Source organism: Euleptes europaea, chromosome 19 (genome assembly GCF_029931775.1).
Source record: "Euleptes europaea isolate rEulEur1 chromosome 19, rEulEur1.hap1, whole genome shotgun sequence".
Classification (NCBI taxonomy): domain Eukaryota; kingdom Metazoa; phylum Chordata; class Lepidosauria; order Squamata; family Sphaerodactylidae; genus Euleptes; species Euleptes europaea.
Genome location: NC_079330.1, coordinates 10,611,602 through 10,625,647, shown reverse-complemented (window position 1 = coordinate 10,625,647; position 14,046 = coordinate 10,611,602). Strand labels below are relative to the sequence as shown.

The window sequence follows — 14,046 nt, the reverse complement described above, 5'->3', positions numbered from 1 at the left end:
AATTCCCCCACTCCTCCACACCAAGCCTTCTGGGTGACCTTGGGCTAGTCACAGTTCTCTCAACCTCTCTCCAGCCCCACCTAACCAGGTGTGTGAGTGAGGGGAAGGAAGGCGATTGTAAGCCTGCTTTGAGTCTTCCTTAAGTGTAGAGAAAGTCGGGCTTATAAAAAACCAACACTTCTTCAATTCACTGGTGTCTCGAATGCAGACCGATGCACACTGCCTGCTATCTCTTAATGGCCAAGTGCTAAGTGAGGTGAGAGACAGACTTTCTCTGATGTCACATTAGGCTTTGGAGACACTGAGTAGCAGAGAGAATCCTCTCTACACCTAATCTTCAGTGAGACCACAAAGATGATGAAGAAGAGTTGGTTTTTATATGCCGACTTCCTCCACCACTTAAGGAAGAATCAAACTGGCTTACAATCGCCTTCCCTTCCCCTCTCCACAGGTAGGTGGGGCTGAGAGAGCGCTAAGAGAACTGTGACTAGCCCAAGGTCACCCAGCTGGCTTCGTGTGTCGGGAGTGGGGAAGCAAATCCAGTTCACCAGATTCGCCTCCACCGCTCATGTGAAGGAGTGGGGAATCAAACCCGGTTCTCCAGATCAGGCTCCAACGCTCCAAACCACCGATCTTGACCACTACACTATGAAGGCTCTCATGAGAAAAGACCCCTCCCACTCAACCAAGTCTGGAAGTCAGGATGGCCATTCGCTGCCTTGACCTAACATCGGGCTTCAGAGGTACTTGGAAGCAGTAAGAAGCTTCTGAAGCGAAGCACGGGGGTCTGAGATGAGACAGTACCATACTGCCACTTTTTTGGGGAGGGGAGACAGAAATTGTGCCTGGCTACCAAAGCCCATTAAGTACCAAGGCATTTTCTACCAACCAGAAAATGCATCACATAAAAACCCCCAACTTTGTTTCATTAAACACAATCTAATAAAAGAAAATATGAAGCTCTGACTTTGCTATTAAAAAACCCAAATTTGGATTTCAGCCCGGATAGAATGGACAACAGCTTTTTTGTGTGTGCAAATTATACATTTGCTGCTGAATGCAAACCTCTCTCTCATGTGAAATGTCAGCCCTGTAAGTCTAGGCTCTTGAAATCCAAAAAGACATAAATATTTATTAAATAAATAAATATTGTGGACATAAATATTTCACACTTACCAGAGAGCTCACGGTTATAATAATCTCCGAAGAGTGTAAAATGAGCGTAGCCTTCCGGGCTGGCTCTCAGACGCTGGAGAAAATTCAGACCTGCCAATTAAAAGTAAAACAGGATTACCGATACGGAAGGGGACTTTTGCCAGAAACCTACATGTGTGTGCGTTAAGTGCCATCAAGTAGTTTCCAGGCGGTCCTGGGTATCCGTAACACAGACGTAGAAGAATAAGAAGGAGGAGGAGGAAGAAGAGGAAGGGAGAAAGAAAAGAAAGGAAGGAAGGAAGGGAGGGACGAAGGGAGGAAGGAAGGAGATATATGCAGACTTTTCTCTACCACTTAAGGGAGACTCAAACCGGCTCACAATCACCTTCCCTTCCCCTCCCCACAATAGACACCCTGTGAGGTAGGTGGGGCTGAGGGAGTGTGACTAGCCCAAGGTCTCCCAGCTGACTTCGTGTATAGGAGTGGGGAAACCAATCCAGTTCACCAGATTAGCCTCCGCCGCTCTTGTGGAAGAGCTGGGAATCAAACCCGGTTCTCCAGATCAGACTCCACCACTCCAAACCACCACTCTTAACCAGTACACCACACTGGCTACACCACATAGGAGGCCTCAAAGCCCAACAGCAAGCATTTATCAAAGGCTCGTTGCTCTGTGAGACAGCATCCCAAAGGCCTCCATGGAGGCTTGCTGTGCCACGCCCCCCCCAGCTGTATAGCCAGTGAAGGCAGCCACTGAGCCAAACACTCACGCGAAAAGGTAAACTCAGCTAAGGGAACGTCGCGATCCATGCAGTCGTCTATGAAGCAAATACAGATGTTCTCAGCTTTAATTTCCACTCCGGAAATCGAGCGCAGGGCTGCGGGGCCCTGGCCCTCTCGCTGACTCGAGTCCGAAGGCGCGCACTTCAGCGGTTCGGCGTTCTTGAACAGCCAGCTTGCTGCTTTTTTCAGCTGACCTGAGTGCACAATCCGCCAAAGAAATGGGGGGGGGGGAATCGAGAAAAGAGCAGTGAGAAATATTGTTTCTCAAACCTGTAAAAAAATAGGGTTTTTTACACCAGTTCAATAAGAAAAAAAACGGTTTGACTTTTTTCTTAAAACTATCAAGTTGGAAAGATTTTTAAAAAACGATATAGTTGGAGGCAGAATCTATTGTTATTTTTATATTTTTTGCCGTCCCATCTGACCTATTGATGACCCTTGGTAAGGTTTTCAAGGCAAGAGATGTTTAGAGGTGGTTTGCAATTGCCTGCCTCTGCGTCCCGACCCTGGTATTACTTGGAGGTCTCCCATCCAAATACTTGGCCAGGGTCGACCCTGCTTAGCTTCTGAGATCTGACGAGATCAGGCTATCCTGGGCTATCCAGGTGAGGGCCGGTTGAATACACATGAACACATGAAGCTGCCTTCTACTGAACCAGACCTTTGGGCCACCAAAGTCAGTACTGTCTACTCAGACCGGCAGCAGCTCTCCAGCGTCTCAGGCAGGGTTTTTTTTTCACATCACCTACTAGTGATGTAAAGGGCCTAGTCCCTTTAACTGGAGATGCTGGGGATTGAACCTGGGACGTTCTGCATGCCAAGCAGAGGTTCTCCCATTGAGCCACAGCCCCTCCCCAATATTAGGCTTTTTTTAAAAGACACACAGAGATCATGTAAATGTGGTTGAACTGAAGACCAGCTGGGAAGAGAAGGTTGACAACGAGTGGGAAGAACCGTCGAAAAGCGCATCATTGCAGACGGGCAGTAGGATGAAAACAGAACCAATGTATGTGCTGTGTAAAGCCCCGTGTCGCAGAGTGGTAAGCTGCAGTACTGCAGTCCAAGCTCTGCTCACAGCCTGAGTTTGATCCCAACGGAAGTCAGTTTCAGATCGCCGGCTTGAGGTCGACTCAGCCTTTCCATCCTTCCAAGGTTGGTAAAACGAGTACCCGGCTCCCTGGGGATCAAGGGAAGACGACTGGGGAAGGCACTGGCAAACCCACCCCGTGAAACAAAGCCTGCCTAGGAAACGTCGGGATGTGATGTCGCCCCATGGGTCAGGAATCGCCCAGTGCTTGCACAGGGGACCTTTACCTTTAAAGCACTGACGGCTCACCTATTGTTATTACTATTTGCTTCTGAAAAAATATTAAGAAAACAGTTTTATTTAGTTGTGTAAACAATGTTTCTAGGGGTCCTACCTTGGCACACCAAGAGAGCTCTGCGACAGTCCTCAACGCTAAACCCCAGTTCCTGCAATCGGGCCAGCTGTACCTCTGGAATGGAACATTTAGTCACTGTTTGGGTGATTCATTCGCACAACGCCGTCTGGCTTTCAGTACCTTCTACGGAAGCAACCCATCGATAAGCATTGCGAAACGGTTCCTGGTTTACAGGGGAATGCTATAACGCTTTGACCCTTCAATAGCTAGATTTTAGTGCAGTAGCGCCTTAGAGCCAGCGTGGCACAGCGGTTAAGAGAGGTCATTTGGAGTAGTGGACTCTGATGTGGAGAACCGGGTTCGATTCCCCGCCCCTCCACATGAGCGGCGGAGGCTAATCTGGTGAACTGGATTGGTTTCCCCAACTCCTACACATGAAGTCAGCTGGGTGACCTTGGGCTTGTCACACTCTCTCAGCCCCACCTACCTCACAGGATGTCTGTTGTGGGGAGGGGAAGGGAAGGTGTTTGTAAGCTGAGTCTCCCTTAATTAGAAAGTATTGACCATATTCTTTTGTACTGTCCATTTTATTGTGAAATTCGTGCTGCTCTTTTAGATCCTTTTCTATCAAGCTATGCTAATCAAGCCGACGATAGTAAGTTTAACTTGTTATCCTCCCGAAGTTCTGAGATTACTGAATCTGTAGCCAAATTTCTTGGTGATGTAATTAAGAGGCGAGGTAAAATGATGTATAGTGGCTAGGTTTACTCTTTTTGATTGCCCTTGGTATGCCAATAAAGGTACTGAAACTGAAACTGAGTTTTCCTTAAGTGGTAGAGAAAGTCGGCATATAAAAACCAACTCTTCTTTTTCTTCTTCTTCAAGACCAAGAAGATTTTTTGGGAACAGGCATATACTTTGTTTTATGGTGCTTTGCTTTACTGCGCTTCACAGATATTGAGCAGGTCTATCGGCGCCAGTTTTCCAACAGCATGTGTTCACTTTGTGTCTCTGTGTCATGTTTTGGTAATTCTCGCAATTTTTCAAACGTTTTCATTATTATTACAGTACAAATTACAGTTCATTTTTTAGACATAATGCTCTTGCACACCTAATAGACGACAGTATAGTGTAAACATAACTTTTATATGCACTGGGAAACAAAAAAAATTCCGTTTGACTCGCTTTGTTGTGACATTCAAACCCACAATAGCTCCAGGTATGCTTGTGTAAGCTTCTGAGAGTCAATGCTCCTTTCATTAGATATCAGAGCTTTGACTCTTGAAAGCTTATACCCCAACAATCATGTTGGTCCCTAAGGTGCTGCTGCGCTTGAATCTAGCTGTTCTACTGCTGACCAACAGGTCACTGAGCGGGGGTGAACTGAGGACCCAATTCAGCAATAAGGCAAATTCACACTGTATCTGGATTTACTCTGCTAAAATGGGGGGGGGGGGAGAGACATAATTGCAGTTTGCAAATCAAATCCATACCAAGGACAGGATCCAGAATGTGTTTAGCCACCTCTGTGGTTTCCAAGGCTAGCAGCGAGACCTCTTTCACCGAAGCGGGAGCAGCAGAAACAGACGCTCGGCCGTCCGGGGCAGAATTGTCGGGGGTAGGGCTGCCAGTCTGGCCGGGGATGGACTTGGCGATGGCCAGAAACAGCTGCACGTCGTTGTAAGACAATCGGATGTCCAGAGCTTGCAAGTGGATCTAATGACACGGAGAAACAAAAGGAAATTAACATGGCCATAGATCAAAAAGAAATGGAGCGATATCTGAAAACTCTTCGTTTTACTCGGCTTGGGATTTTCTTTCAGCTGTAATGGAGCTCCTCAAAGAACCTGGCACAGGGGCGGTGGCTCAGTGGTAGGGCATATGCTTGGCATGCAGAAGGTCCCAGGTTCAATCCCCGGCTTCTCCAGTTAAAGGGACCAGGCAAGTAGGTGATGTGAAAGACCTCTGCCTGAGACCCCGGAGAGTCACTGCTGGTCTGAGTAGACAATACTGGCTTTGATGGACCAAGGGTCTGATTCAGTAGAAAGCAGCTTCATGTGTGTTCTGGCCCAAGGTCACCCAGCAGGCTTCATGTGTAGGAGTGGGGAAAACCAACCAGGTTCACCAGGTTGGTTTCTCCACTCCTACCCATGAAGCCAGCTGGGTGACCTTGGGCCCTTCTTGGGAGGTGAAGTTGCTAGAAGAGTACGAATCCTCCATACTATGTAAACTAGGCTTGGAGAAAGCATCATTTAGATAACGTGTACTCATGTTTTAGAGATAACATGTACACACGTCTGAAAACAGTGCCCCCTTTCCAGTCATTTCACATCATACTACCTCTAAAACAGGCGGGAAGTCTTCACTGTTGAAAGCATCCAACAATCCGGACCCACTGGGATATGAAGAATTGCCCACGAGATCAACCTGAATTTGTACGGGATCGATGATCGAGAGGGCCGTTTCCTGTTCGTTCCCCAGCCGGCACGAAAAAACCTAAGCGGCAAACAGGATTCAAGAGCTAAAACGGTGATTGGGAGCTCACACTGCGCTTTCTCCAGATTAGAGTCCACTGCTCACAACCACTACACCACACACAATTGCTTGTAGGATGACGGGTGGCATTCTTTTTCATAAAAAACAACAACAAATGAACTCCCATGCATTAGCAAAAGGAGAGAAATGCGTTCATACCTCAATGCCAAACAAACTGCCCGAGAAAGGCCGATCCACCAATTTTGGCTTGTAAGTGAGAACCGTGGTCCCCTTCAGAATAATGGCGCTGGTATCCAGAGAGGACATGTCTTCAACCACCACAAATTCAGTACCTGAAGGGCAAAAAAATACCACCAAAACGCAGCTAGATTTCTACCACGAAACCCAAGGAACACAATTCCAACATCATAATCTCTCCTTGCCTTCAGTTTTCACCACTCTCCCAACCCTCAATTGTAAAGCATTCAACTTTAGCACGTTTCCCTTGACAACTAAGAGATCCTCTATGGAAGAAGGGTCCAAAGAATGAATGTTATAATGATATTATAATGGTATCTTTTTGGGGGGCTTCCTAGAGGCACCTGGTTGGCCACTGTGTGAACAGACTGCTGGACTTGATGGGCCTTGGTCTGATCCAGAAGGGCTTTTCTTCTGTTCTTATTAGATTTATGCATTATAGGTGTAAGATACAATAATGGTGTTGTGCTTGTTTTACTCGCATTTCTTAGAATATAAAGATTCGAATATAAGATCTCCAGGGTCTCAGGCAGAGGTTTTTCACATCACCTACTTGCTATGCCTACACCTCTCACGATTAAGATGAGAGCAATTGTAAATTGAGGGTAACCTGTCACATTGTAACACTGTGCTACAACATTGTGTAACATTGCGTTACAACATTGTGTTGCAACGCATTGTGTCGTAAACTGGCCTGACCTGTCACATTGATCTTGACTTCCAACTGTTTCTCAGCAGAGATCTGGAGAGAAGAACGCTTGGTCACAATCCCGCACTTCACCGCTTTGGGAACGACCGCCATTTCGCTGCTGTAGTTGCGCTGTCTGGAAGGAGTGAAATGGGACGGCTTCTTGGCGTCGCTGGGCGTCCGGATGAAGTCGTGAACGAGCGTGAGCCAGTCGAAGATCAGGAACACACGAAGGTTGTTCAGGACAACTGTGAAGCAGGAGGAATCCTTGGTGGATCTAATTTTTAAAAAATCACATGAACATATGAAACTGGCTTCTACTGAATCAGACACTTGGTCCATCAAAGTCAGTATTGTCTACTCAGACAGGCAGCGGCTCTCCAGGGTCTCAGGTGGAGGTCTTTCCAATCACCTACTTGCCTGGTTCCTTTAACTGGAGATGCTGGGGATTGAACCTAGGACCTTCTGCATGCCAAGTAGGTGCTCTACCACTGAACCATGGCCCCTCCCCAAGCAACCAACAAATGTGTTTTACATCCCCTTACCCATCTCAAAGAAAAAGGCTAAGGTTTAGTGAGGCATAAGCTTTGGCGGCTAGTCTCTCTAAGCTTCGCATTGACGTTCCTATCTTTGCTTCTGGATTTCACTGCCTTTGGGCGCTGTTCTTTACAATTCCTTTTCTATACATGTATCACCTGAGGACACACTTCATACATCGGTTAGTTTTTCTGTCACAGCTGAACACTGTTCTCTATCCAGATCTTATTTGAGAGTCCACCAAGCCAAACCTCCACTCTTAGCCACTACACCACGCTGACTCTCAAGCCACTTGGAAGTTTCACACTAGTTCTTGTGACTACAGGCAACATGCCCACATTTATGGAGGTGTTCAGATTTCACAATGGAACAAGACCACGCGTCTTCATGAAGACAATGAGGTCCTGTAACATCCTGTGGATACAGTGGCATCATAAGAGATAGTATTTGTCTTTAACACAAAGATCACCTCCACCTGCCCAGTGTGCCAAACAGAACCTGGTCTGCCCTAAAGTCTCATGTGCAACGTGGGATGACTGCGGTGGTTGGGGAAAGAGATTTCCAGTGGGACAGAGGAACCCACCCACCCACCTTCCCAGCACTGAGGGTGGGCCGTTCAGAAGCACAGGAAAGGGCTCCTACCTGTAATGAAGCTCAATCTGTATTGCTCCTTGGGTGCTGGTGTTCTTGGATGACTGGAAGATGCAGTTGAAGACGTTCGGCATTCCCAAAGACGCCCTCTGCCTGGCGTACCGCGTATCAAACGCCATCATGGAGTGCGAGACCAGGTTTGTGGATTTGGTTTGATTCGAAAAACTCTCGAAGAGCAATTTGGACTTCTTGAAGTCAAACCTAAGAAGTCACAAGCAAAACAAACACAAAACCTTCTTGCAGGTTAATATTCTTCCCTATGCCCCAAAAGAGTTGTCTTAACCGGTGCTAAAAAAGTGGCTTCAAGTTTCAGCTGACCTATGGGAACCCCTCATGGTGTTTTCAAGGCAATAGTTGAGCAGAGGTGGTTTGTCACTGCCTGCGTGGTGCAGGCAGACTCTAATCGGGAGAACCGGGTTTGTTTCCACACTCCTCCACATGAAGCGATCAGGAAAGACATGCAGGTGTACACTTCTGGGCCAGTCACAGTTCTCTCCGAACTCTCTCAGCCCCACCTACTTCACAAGGTGTCTGGTGTGGGAGGGGTGAGGGAAGGCGATTGTAAGCCGCTTGGAGACTCCTTAAAGGAGGGTTATAAAAACCAATTCTTCTTCTCCCTCTGCATAGCAATCCTTAGCCTTCCTCGGTGGTCTCTCATCCAAGTAGCAACCGGGGCCGACCCTGCTTAGCTCCCGAGATCTGAATGGGATCAGGCCAGCCAGGGCAGGGCAGCTGTCCTTATTACATCAGTAATTACATCACATGTTCCACCAGGCATATGGTGGTGTTGGAGGAGGCGGAAGAGGAATAAGAGTTGGTTTTTATACCCTGCTTTCCTCTACTTTAAGAAGTCTCAAAGCGACTTACAATCACCTTCCCTTCCTCTCCCTGCAACAGACACCTTGTGAGGTAGGTGAGGCTGAGAGAGCTTGAAGAGAACTGCGACTAGCTCAAGGTTGCCCAGCTGTCTTCATGCGGAGTGGGGAAACCAACTCGGTTCATCAGATTAAAGTCCGCCGCTCATGTGGAGGAGTGAGGAAACCAACCTGGTTCTCCAGATTACAATCCACCACTCCTAACCACTACGTCACGCTGGCAGCAACAGTTAACAGAGCAGCTTGGCCTCCCTTATCCCTTGCCCCTGTCTCCACTCCCTTGAAGACTGTCATCAGATTAGATCACTGGTTTATGACTCTGATGGGCTCTTCTCTCCTCAGGAAAACATTTCATTGCAGCTAGTGTAAATAGAGGGCCTTCTTTAGCAGTTTTAATCCTGTGTTTTAACCTATGTTTTGATTACTTGTATACATATGCTATTGGAAGCTGCCCCGAGTCCAAAGTGGGTCGGGGAGGAGGGGTATAAAGTGAATAAAATAAATAAAATAGTTCATGCCTACTCAGATTCACCCCCAAGTAGTACCAAGGCTAGATCAGATGGGCAGAAATAGGCAACTTTTCTTTCCATGGTTTGGCAATAAGATGTTAAAGGGCCTGGCTCTTATCTGAAGCAGGATAAAACACAGGGCTTGCCTGTTTCTCTGAAGCTGCCCACAGGACCCGGTGTGTAAAGGATGCTGAAGAAACCCAGGCTGACGCACCAGCTGGCCTGCCGTTGGCAAAGTACCAACTTGGAAGAGCTCGCCGCCATCAAAATCGACCACAGAAAAACAACCGCCCACCCGACATACCTGGCTAGCGAACCGTCATGCCCTTGGGGGTTCGTCAGTTCCAGACTGACGTTGACCATGTCGATCAGGAACGACACGCAGGTGTACACTTCTCCACTCAACACGGTCTACAAGGATGAAGGAATAAATATTGCAGAGAAGGTGTGGGTTTCACCTCCAAGCATCAGCCATGTTTAAGGCATACACCTCGCCAGGTATTTTATGAACTACCGGGCCCCCGCTGGAGCAAACAATCCAGCATCCAAGAGTTCCCCTATTTTTTTAAACCCAAAGGATCTGTCTATTTTTTAATAGGGAGGATGGTGCCGAGTTGTTTTCTGTTGCCCCAGAAGGCCGGACCAGAATCAACAGGTTGAAATTAAATCAAAAGAGTTTCCATCTAGACATTAGGAAGAATTTTCTAACAGTTAGAGCAGTTCCTCAGTGGAACAGGCTTCCTCGGGAGGTGGTAAGCGCTCCTTCCCTGGAGGTTTTTAAGCAGAGGCTAGATGGCCATCCAAGAGCCCTGTGGCGCAGAGTGGTAAGCTGCAGTACTGCAGTCAAAAGCTCTGCTCATAACCCGAGTGCGATCCCAACGGGAGTCAGTTTAAGGTAGCCGGCTCAAGGTTGACTCGGCGTTTCATCCTTCTGAGGTCAGTAAAATGAGTACCCAGCTTGCTGGGGGTAAAGTGTAGATGACTGGGGAAGGCACTGGCAAACCACCCGGTAAACAAAGTCTGCCTAGTAAGCGTCAGGATGTGGCGTCACTCCATGGGTCAAAGATGACCCGGTGCTTGCACAGGGGACTACCTTTACCTTAATGGCCATCTGTCAGCTATGCTGATTCTATGACCTTAGGCAGATCATGAGGGGGAGGGCATCTTCTAGGCATGGAGTAGGGGTCATTGGGGGTGTGCAGAGGGGAGGTGGTTGTGAATTTCCTGCATTGTGCAGGGGGTTGGATTAGATGATTCTGGTGGTCCCTTCCAACTCTATGATTTTATGACTCCATAAAAAATTATCCTAATCTGACTCTTTAACCTATATGCCACCAGTAACTCTCATCCATTAACCTGCATTCCTAACCTTAACACAACACTAACTCTGATTATGCCAGACACTATTTTCAGCCGGAAAACTGCATTGTTCTCACATGTATTCTTGGGTCTTGCAAGTCATACGGCCGCATGAACTCCTCTATCGGTTCCCCCAGATTATTCTCGAGGAGTCCTCGGATCAGCTTATATTTACTGAGATCCAGAGAACAATGCACTGATGACAGGTTGCCGTGAATGGAGATATCAGGAACTGAGTGGCTTATCTCCCTGCAAGAGGAAAAAAAAAAGGTATCCACAGTCAAGAAATGACGGCAGTGTTAAAACAGATTTGTTGTACCGCAACGTGAGCAATTTGCCGAAAGGAAAACGAACGGTTTGGCAGACATCTTTACAAAACCTATTATTTTGATTTATTATTTTATTTGAAACATTTATTAGTCACCTTTCTACTTTACGGAAGTCAAGGCAGCTTACAATATTAACAGAAGAAAAAACATAAAAATACATAAAATACATAAAAAGCCATGAATTAAAACCACGATTTACAGCTATCGACGGGGAAAAAACCTAAACTAACCTAATGCCATCCTAATGCCTGTCTTCAGCTACCTCCTAAAGATCAAAAGTGAGGGTTATTCCATAACCGTGGGGATGTCACCAAAAAGGCCCTTTCCCGTGTACCCACCAGACAAGCTTCTTTAGTCAATAGGACACACAGGAGCGCCTCTCCCTGTGATGTTAATTCCCAGGCAGGAACCTATGTTAAATGTGCCTGATGAAAGGACAATAGCTCATAGAATCCTAGACTCATAGAGTTGGAAGGGGCCATGCAGGCTATCTAGTCCAACCCCCTGCTTAATGCAGGATCAGCCAGAGCATCCCTGACAAGTGTTTGTCCAGCCTCTGCTTGAAGACTGCCAGCGAGGGGGAGCTCACCACCTCCCTGGGTAGCTGATTCCACTGTCAAACAACTCTTACTGTAAAAAAGTCTTTCCTAATATCCAACCTTCCCGCCCACAATTTAAACCCATTATTACGAGTCCTCTCCTCTGCTGCCAACAGAAACAGCTCCCTGCCCTCCTCTAAGTGACAGCCCTTCAAATACTTAAAGAGAGCAATCCTGTCCCCCCTCAACCTCCTCTTCTCCAGACTAAACATCCCCAACTCCCTCAGGGTTTCCTCCTAGGGCTTGGTCTCCAGGCCACTGATCGTCCTCGTCGCTCTCCTCTGCACCTGCTCGATTCCATCTGCATCCTTTTTCACTACATAAATAAACTGGAAAGACCTTCCGGCTAAAACTGGAAAGGGGAAAACAGTGCTCACGCGAAGCCACGCCAAGCAGCGCAACTTACTTGTCCAAGTTTCTTTCCACTTGCAGCTTCAGTCGGAAAGGTTCGGCCAAGAGGCTTCTCCCTGCCTGCCTGACCACGTAGGAAGGGAAGGTCATGTCCGCACTGCTTTCCTCCGGGGCCTTTGAATATTCTCTGGGGAACCGCTCGGCCGCAAAAATATCCATATCCTGCAGATCAACCACAATGCAGTCTAACAGGCAGACATGTTCCTCTGCAAGAGATTAATCCAGAATCGTTATTCTCCACCAGCAAAACTCTCGGGTGGCGGAGGGGAATGCTCCACTAAGGAGTGTCTTTCTACTGGGGAATATTGTGCAGTTAGCAATGAAGCTACGTCGCCTCAATGTTCCCTAATCTGCGGAAATGTAAAATTGGGTGATTCCTAATTTTGTTGGCCTTGGTTGTAAACATCTACTCTGTATGGTCAGTTTCTGTTTTATCTGGCACATTAGCCTCAAATAAAATTTATTTATTTATTTAGTACTTGGATGGGAGACCGCCAAGGCAGTCCAGGGTTGGTGCGCAGAGGCAGGCAATGGCCACCCACCTCTGAACATCTCTTGCCTTGAAAACCCCATGAGGGTCGTCACGAGTCAGCTGTGATTTGACAGCATGTTTTACACACACACACACACACACACATATATATCCTAGGTCCTCATATACCACTGCCCCAGCCTGGTGGAATGCAATGCCCAGTGAGGTTCGGGCCCTGTGGGATTTAAAGCAGTTTAGGAGGGGCTGTGGCTGTGGTAGAGCATCTGCTTGGCATGCAGAAGGTCCCAGGTTCAATCCCCGGCATCTCCGGTGAAAGGGACTAGGCAAGTAGGTGATGTGAATAGACCTCTGCCTGAGACCCTGGAGAGCCGCTGCCAGTCTGAGTAGACAATACTGACTTTGATGGACCAGGGGTCTGATTCAGTATACGGCAGCTTCATGTGTTCAAGATAGTAGTTCTGCAGGGCCTGTAAAACTGAGCTTTTCCACCAGGCATATGGTTGAGAACAGTGATGGGTTTTCCATCTGGCCAGCTTCCCCTTCCTCTCCTTCTCCACCTCTGCTGTTCCCACAAATGGAAAATTGTAATTGCTGCTTATGCCATCATTAGATGTTAGTGTTTTACGGAAGTACTGGTTGCTGCTATAGTTAAGGCCACCTGGTTTTAATGCTGCTCATCATTGTATTTTCGTATACCTTTGGAGTGTTTTAAAATTGTGTTAATAAGGGCGTTAGCTGCTCTGAGCCTGGATTGACCAGGAAAGGGCAGCATATAAATCCAATCAATCACATCACTGTTACTTAATCAGAACACGACCACCAAAACTAAGGAAGGGGAGAAACGGGGCCATCCAACTTACCTGGACTGTCTGGTGTCAGCAAAGAGGGTGGCTTCGGAGGCTTAGTTGAAACACTCGCTGCAGGGTCGCTTTTCAGTCTCAAATTGGGTCCCGAAGATGACGGTTTCATGAACAGCCCATCAGAGGGACTCGGTGCCGCCTTGGATTCGTCCGCGCTCGACATTTTCTTCAAGCCGTGTTTTGGGGTTCCCGGGGATGAAGACAACTGCCCGGAATCTTGCTAGAAAGAAACCAAAAGAACCAGCGGCTCCAGCATTAAGGGACAGCCGCCCCGCGATGTTCCGCTGCGTAAGAGGCGCATTTGAGTTTAACCGGCGGCACGATTTACGGCCGGTTGAACGGGAGGAGAGAGACAGCCCCAGCTCCAGTCGCAAGAACTTCCACTTGTGACTGGAGCCCCTGCTTCCTTGGGAGGTGGTGAGCTCTCCTTACCTGGGGGTTTTTAAGCAGAGGCTAGATGGCCATCTGTCAGCAACACTGATTCTATGACCTTAAGCAGATCATGAGAGGGAGGGCATCTTGGCCATCTTCTGGGCATGGAGTAGGGGGCACTGGGAGCATGGGGGGGGAGGCAGTTGTGAATTTCCTGCATTGTGCAGGGGGTTGGACTAGATGACCCTGGTGGTCCCTTGCAACTCTACGATTCTATGTTGCGGTCAGCATGTAATGCGGGGATCTGGGA

General features: G+C 47.7%; 1 protein-coding gene across 1 annotated transcript in view; it reads right to left on the bottom strand.

Moving 5' to 3' along the window:
* VPS13D (vacuolar protein sorting 13 homolog D) overlaps nt 1-14,046 on the bottom strand; it is a 117,486-nt gene that overhangs the window by 71,853 nt on the left and 31,587 nt on the right. Inside the window, exons 26-37 of the mRNA XM_056864951.1 lie at nt 13,365-13,569; nt 12,007-12,217; nt 10,750-10,921; nt 9,618-9,724; nt 7,921-8,130; nt 6,753-7,018; nt 6,015-6,148; nt 5,661-5,816; nt 4,814-5,036; nt 3,360-3,434; nt 1,926-2,132; nt 1,177-1,266 (exon numbers count right to left, since the gene is read on the bottom strand). Of these exons, the coding sequence (XP_056720929.1) occupies nt 1,177-1,266; nt 1,926-2,132; nt 3,360-3,434; nt 4,814-5,036; nt 5,661-5,816; nt 6,015-6,148; nt 6,753-7,018; nt 7,921-8,130; nt 9,618-9,724; nt 10,750-10,921; nt 12,007-12,217; nt 13,365-13,569 (2,056 nt within the window). The remainder of the gene's footprint in view (nt 1-1,176; nt 1,267-1,925; nt 2,133-3,359; nt 3,435-4,813; nt 5,037-5,660; nt 5,817-6,014; nt 6,149-6,752; nt 7,019-7,920; nt 8,131-9,617; nt 9,725-10,749; nt 10,922-12,006; nt 12,218-13,364; nt 13,570-14,046) is intronic.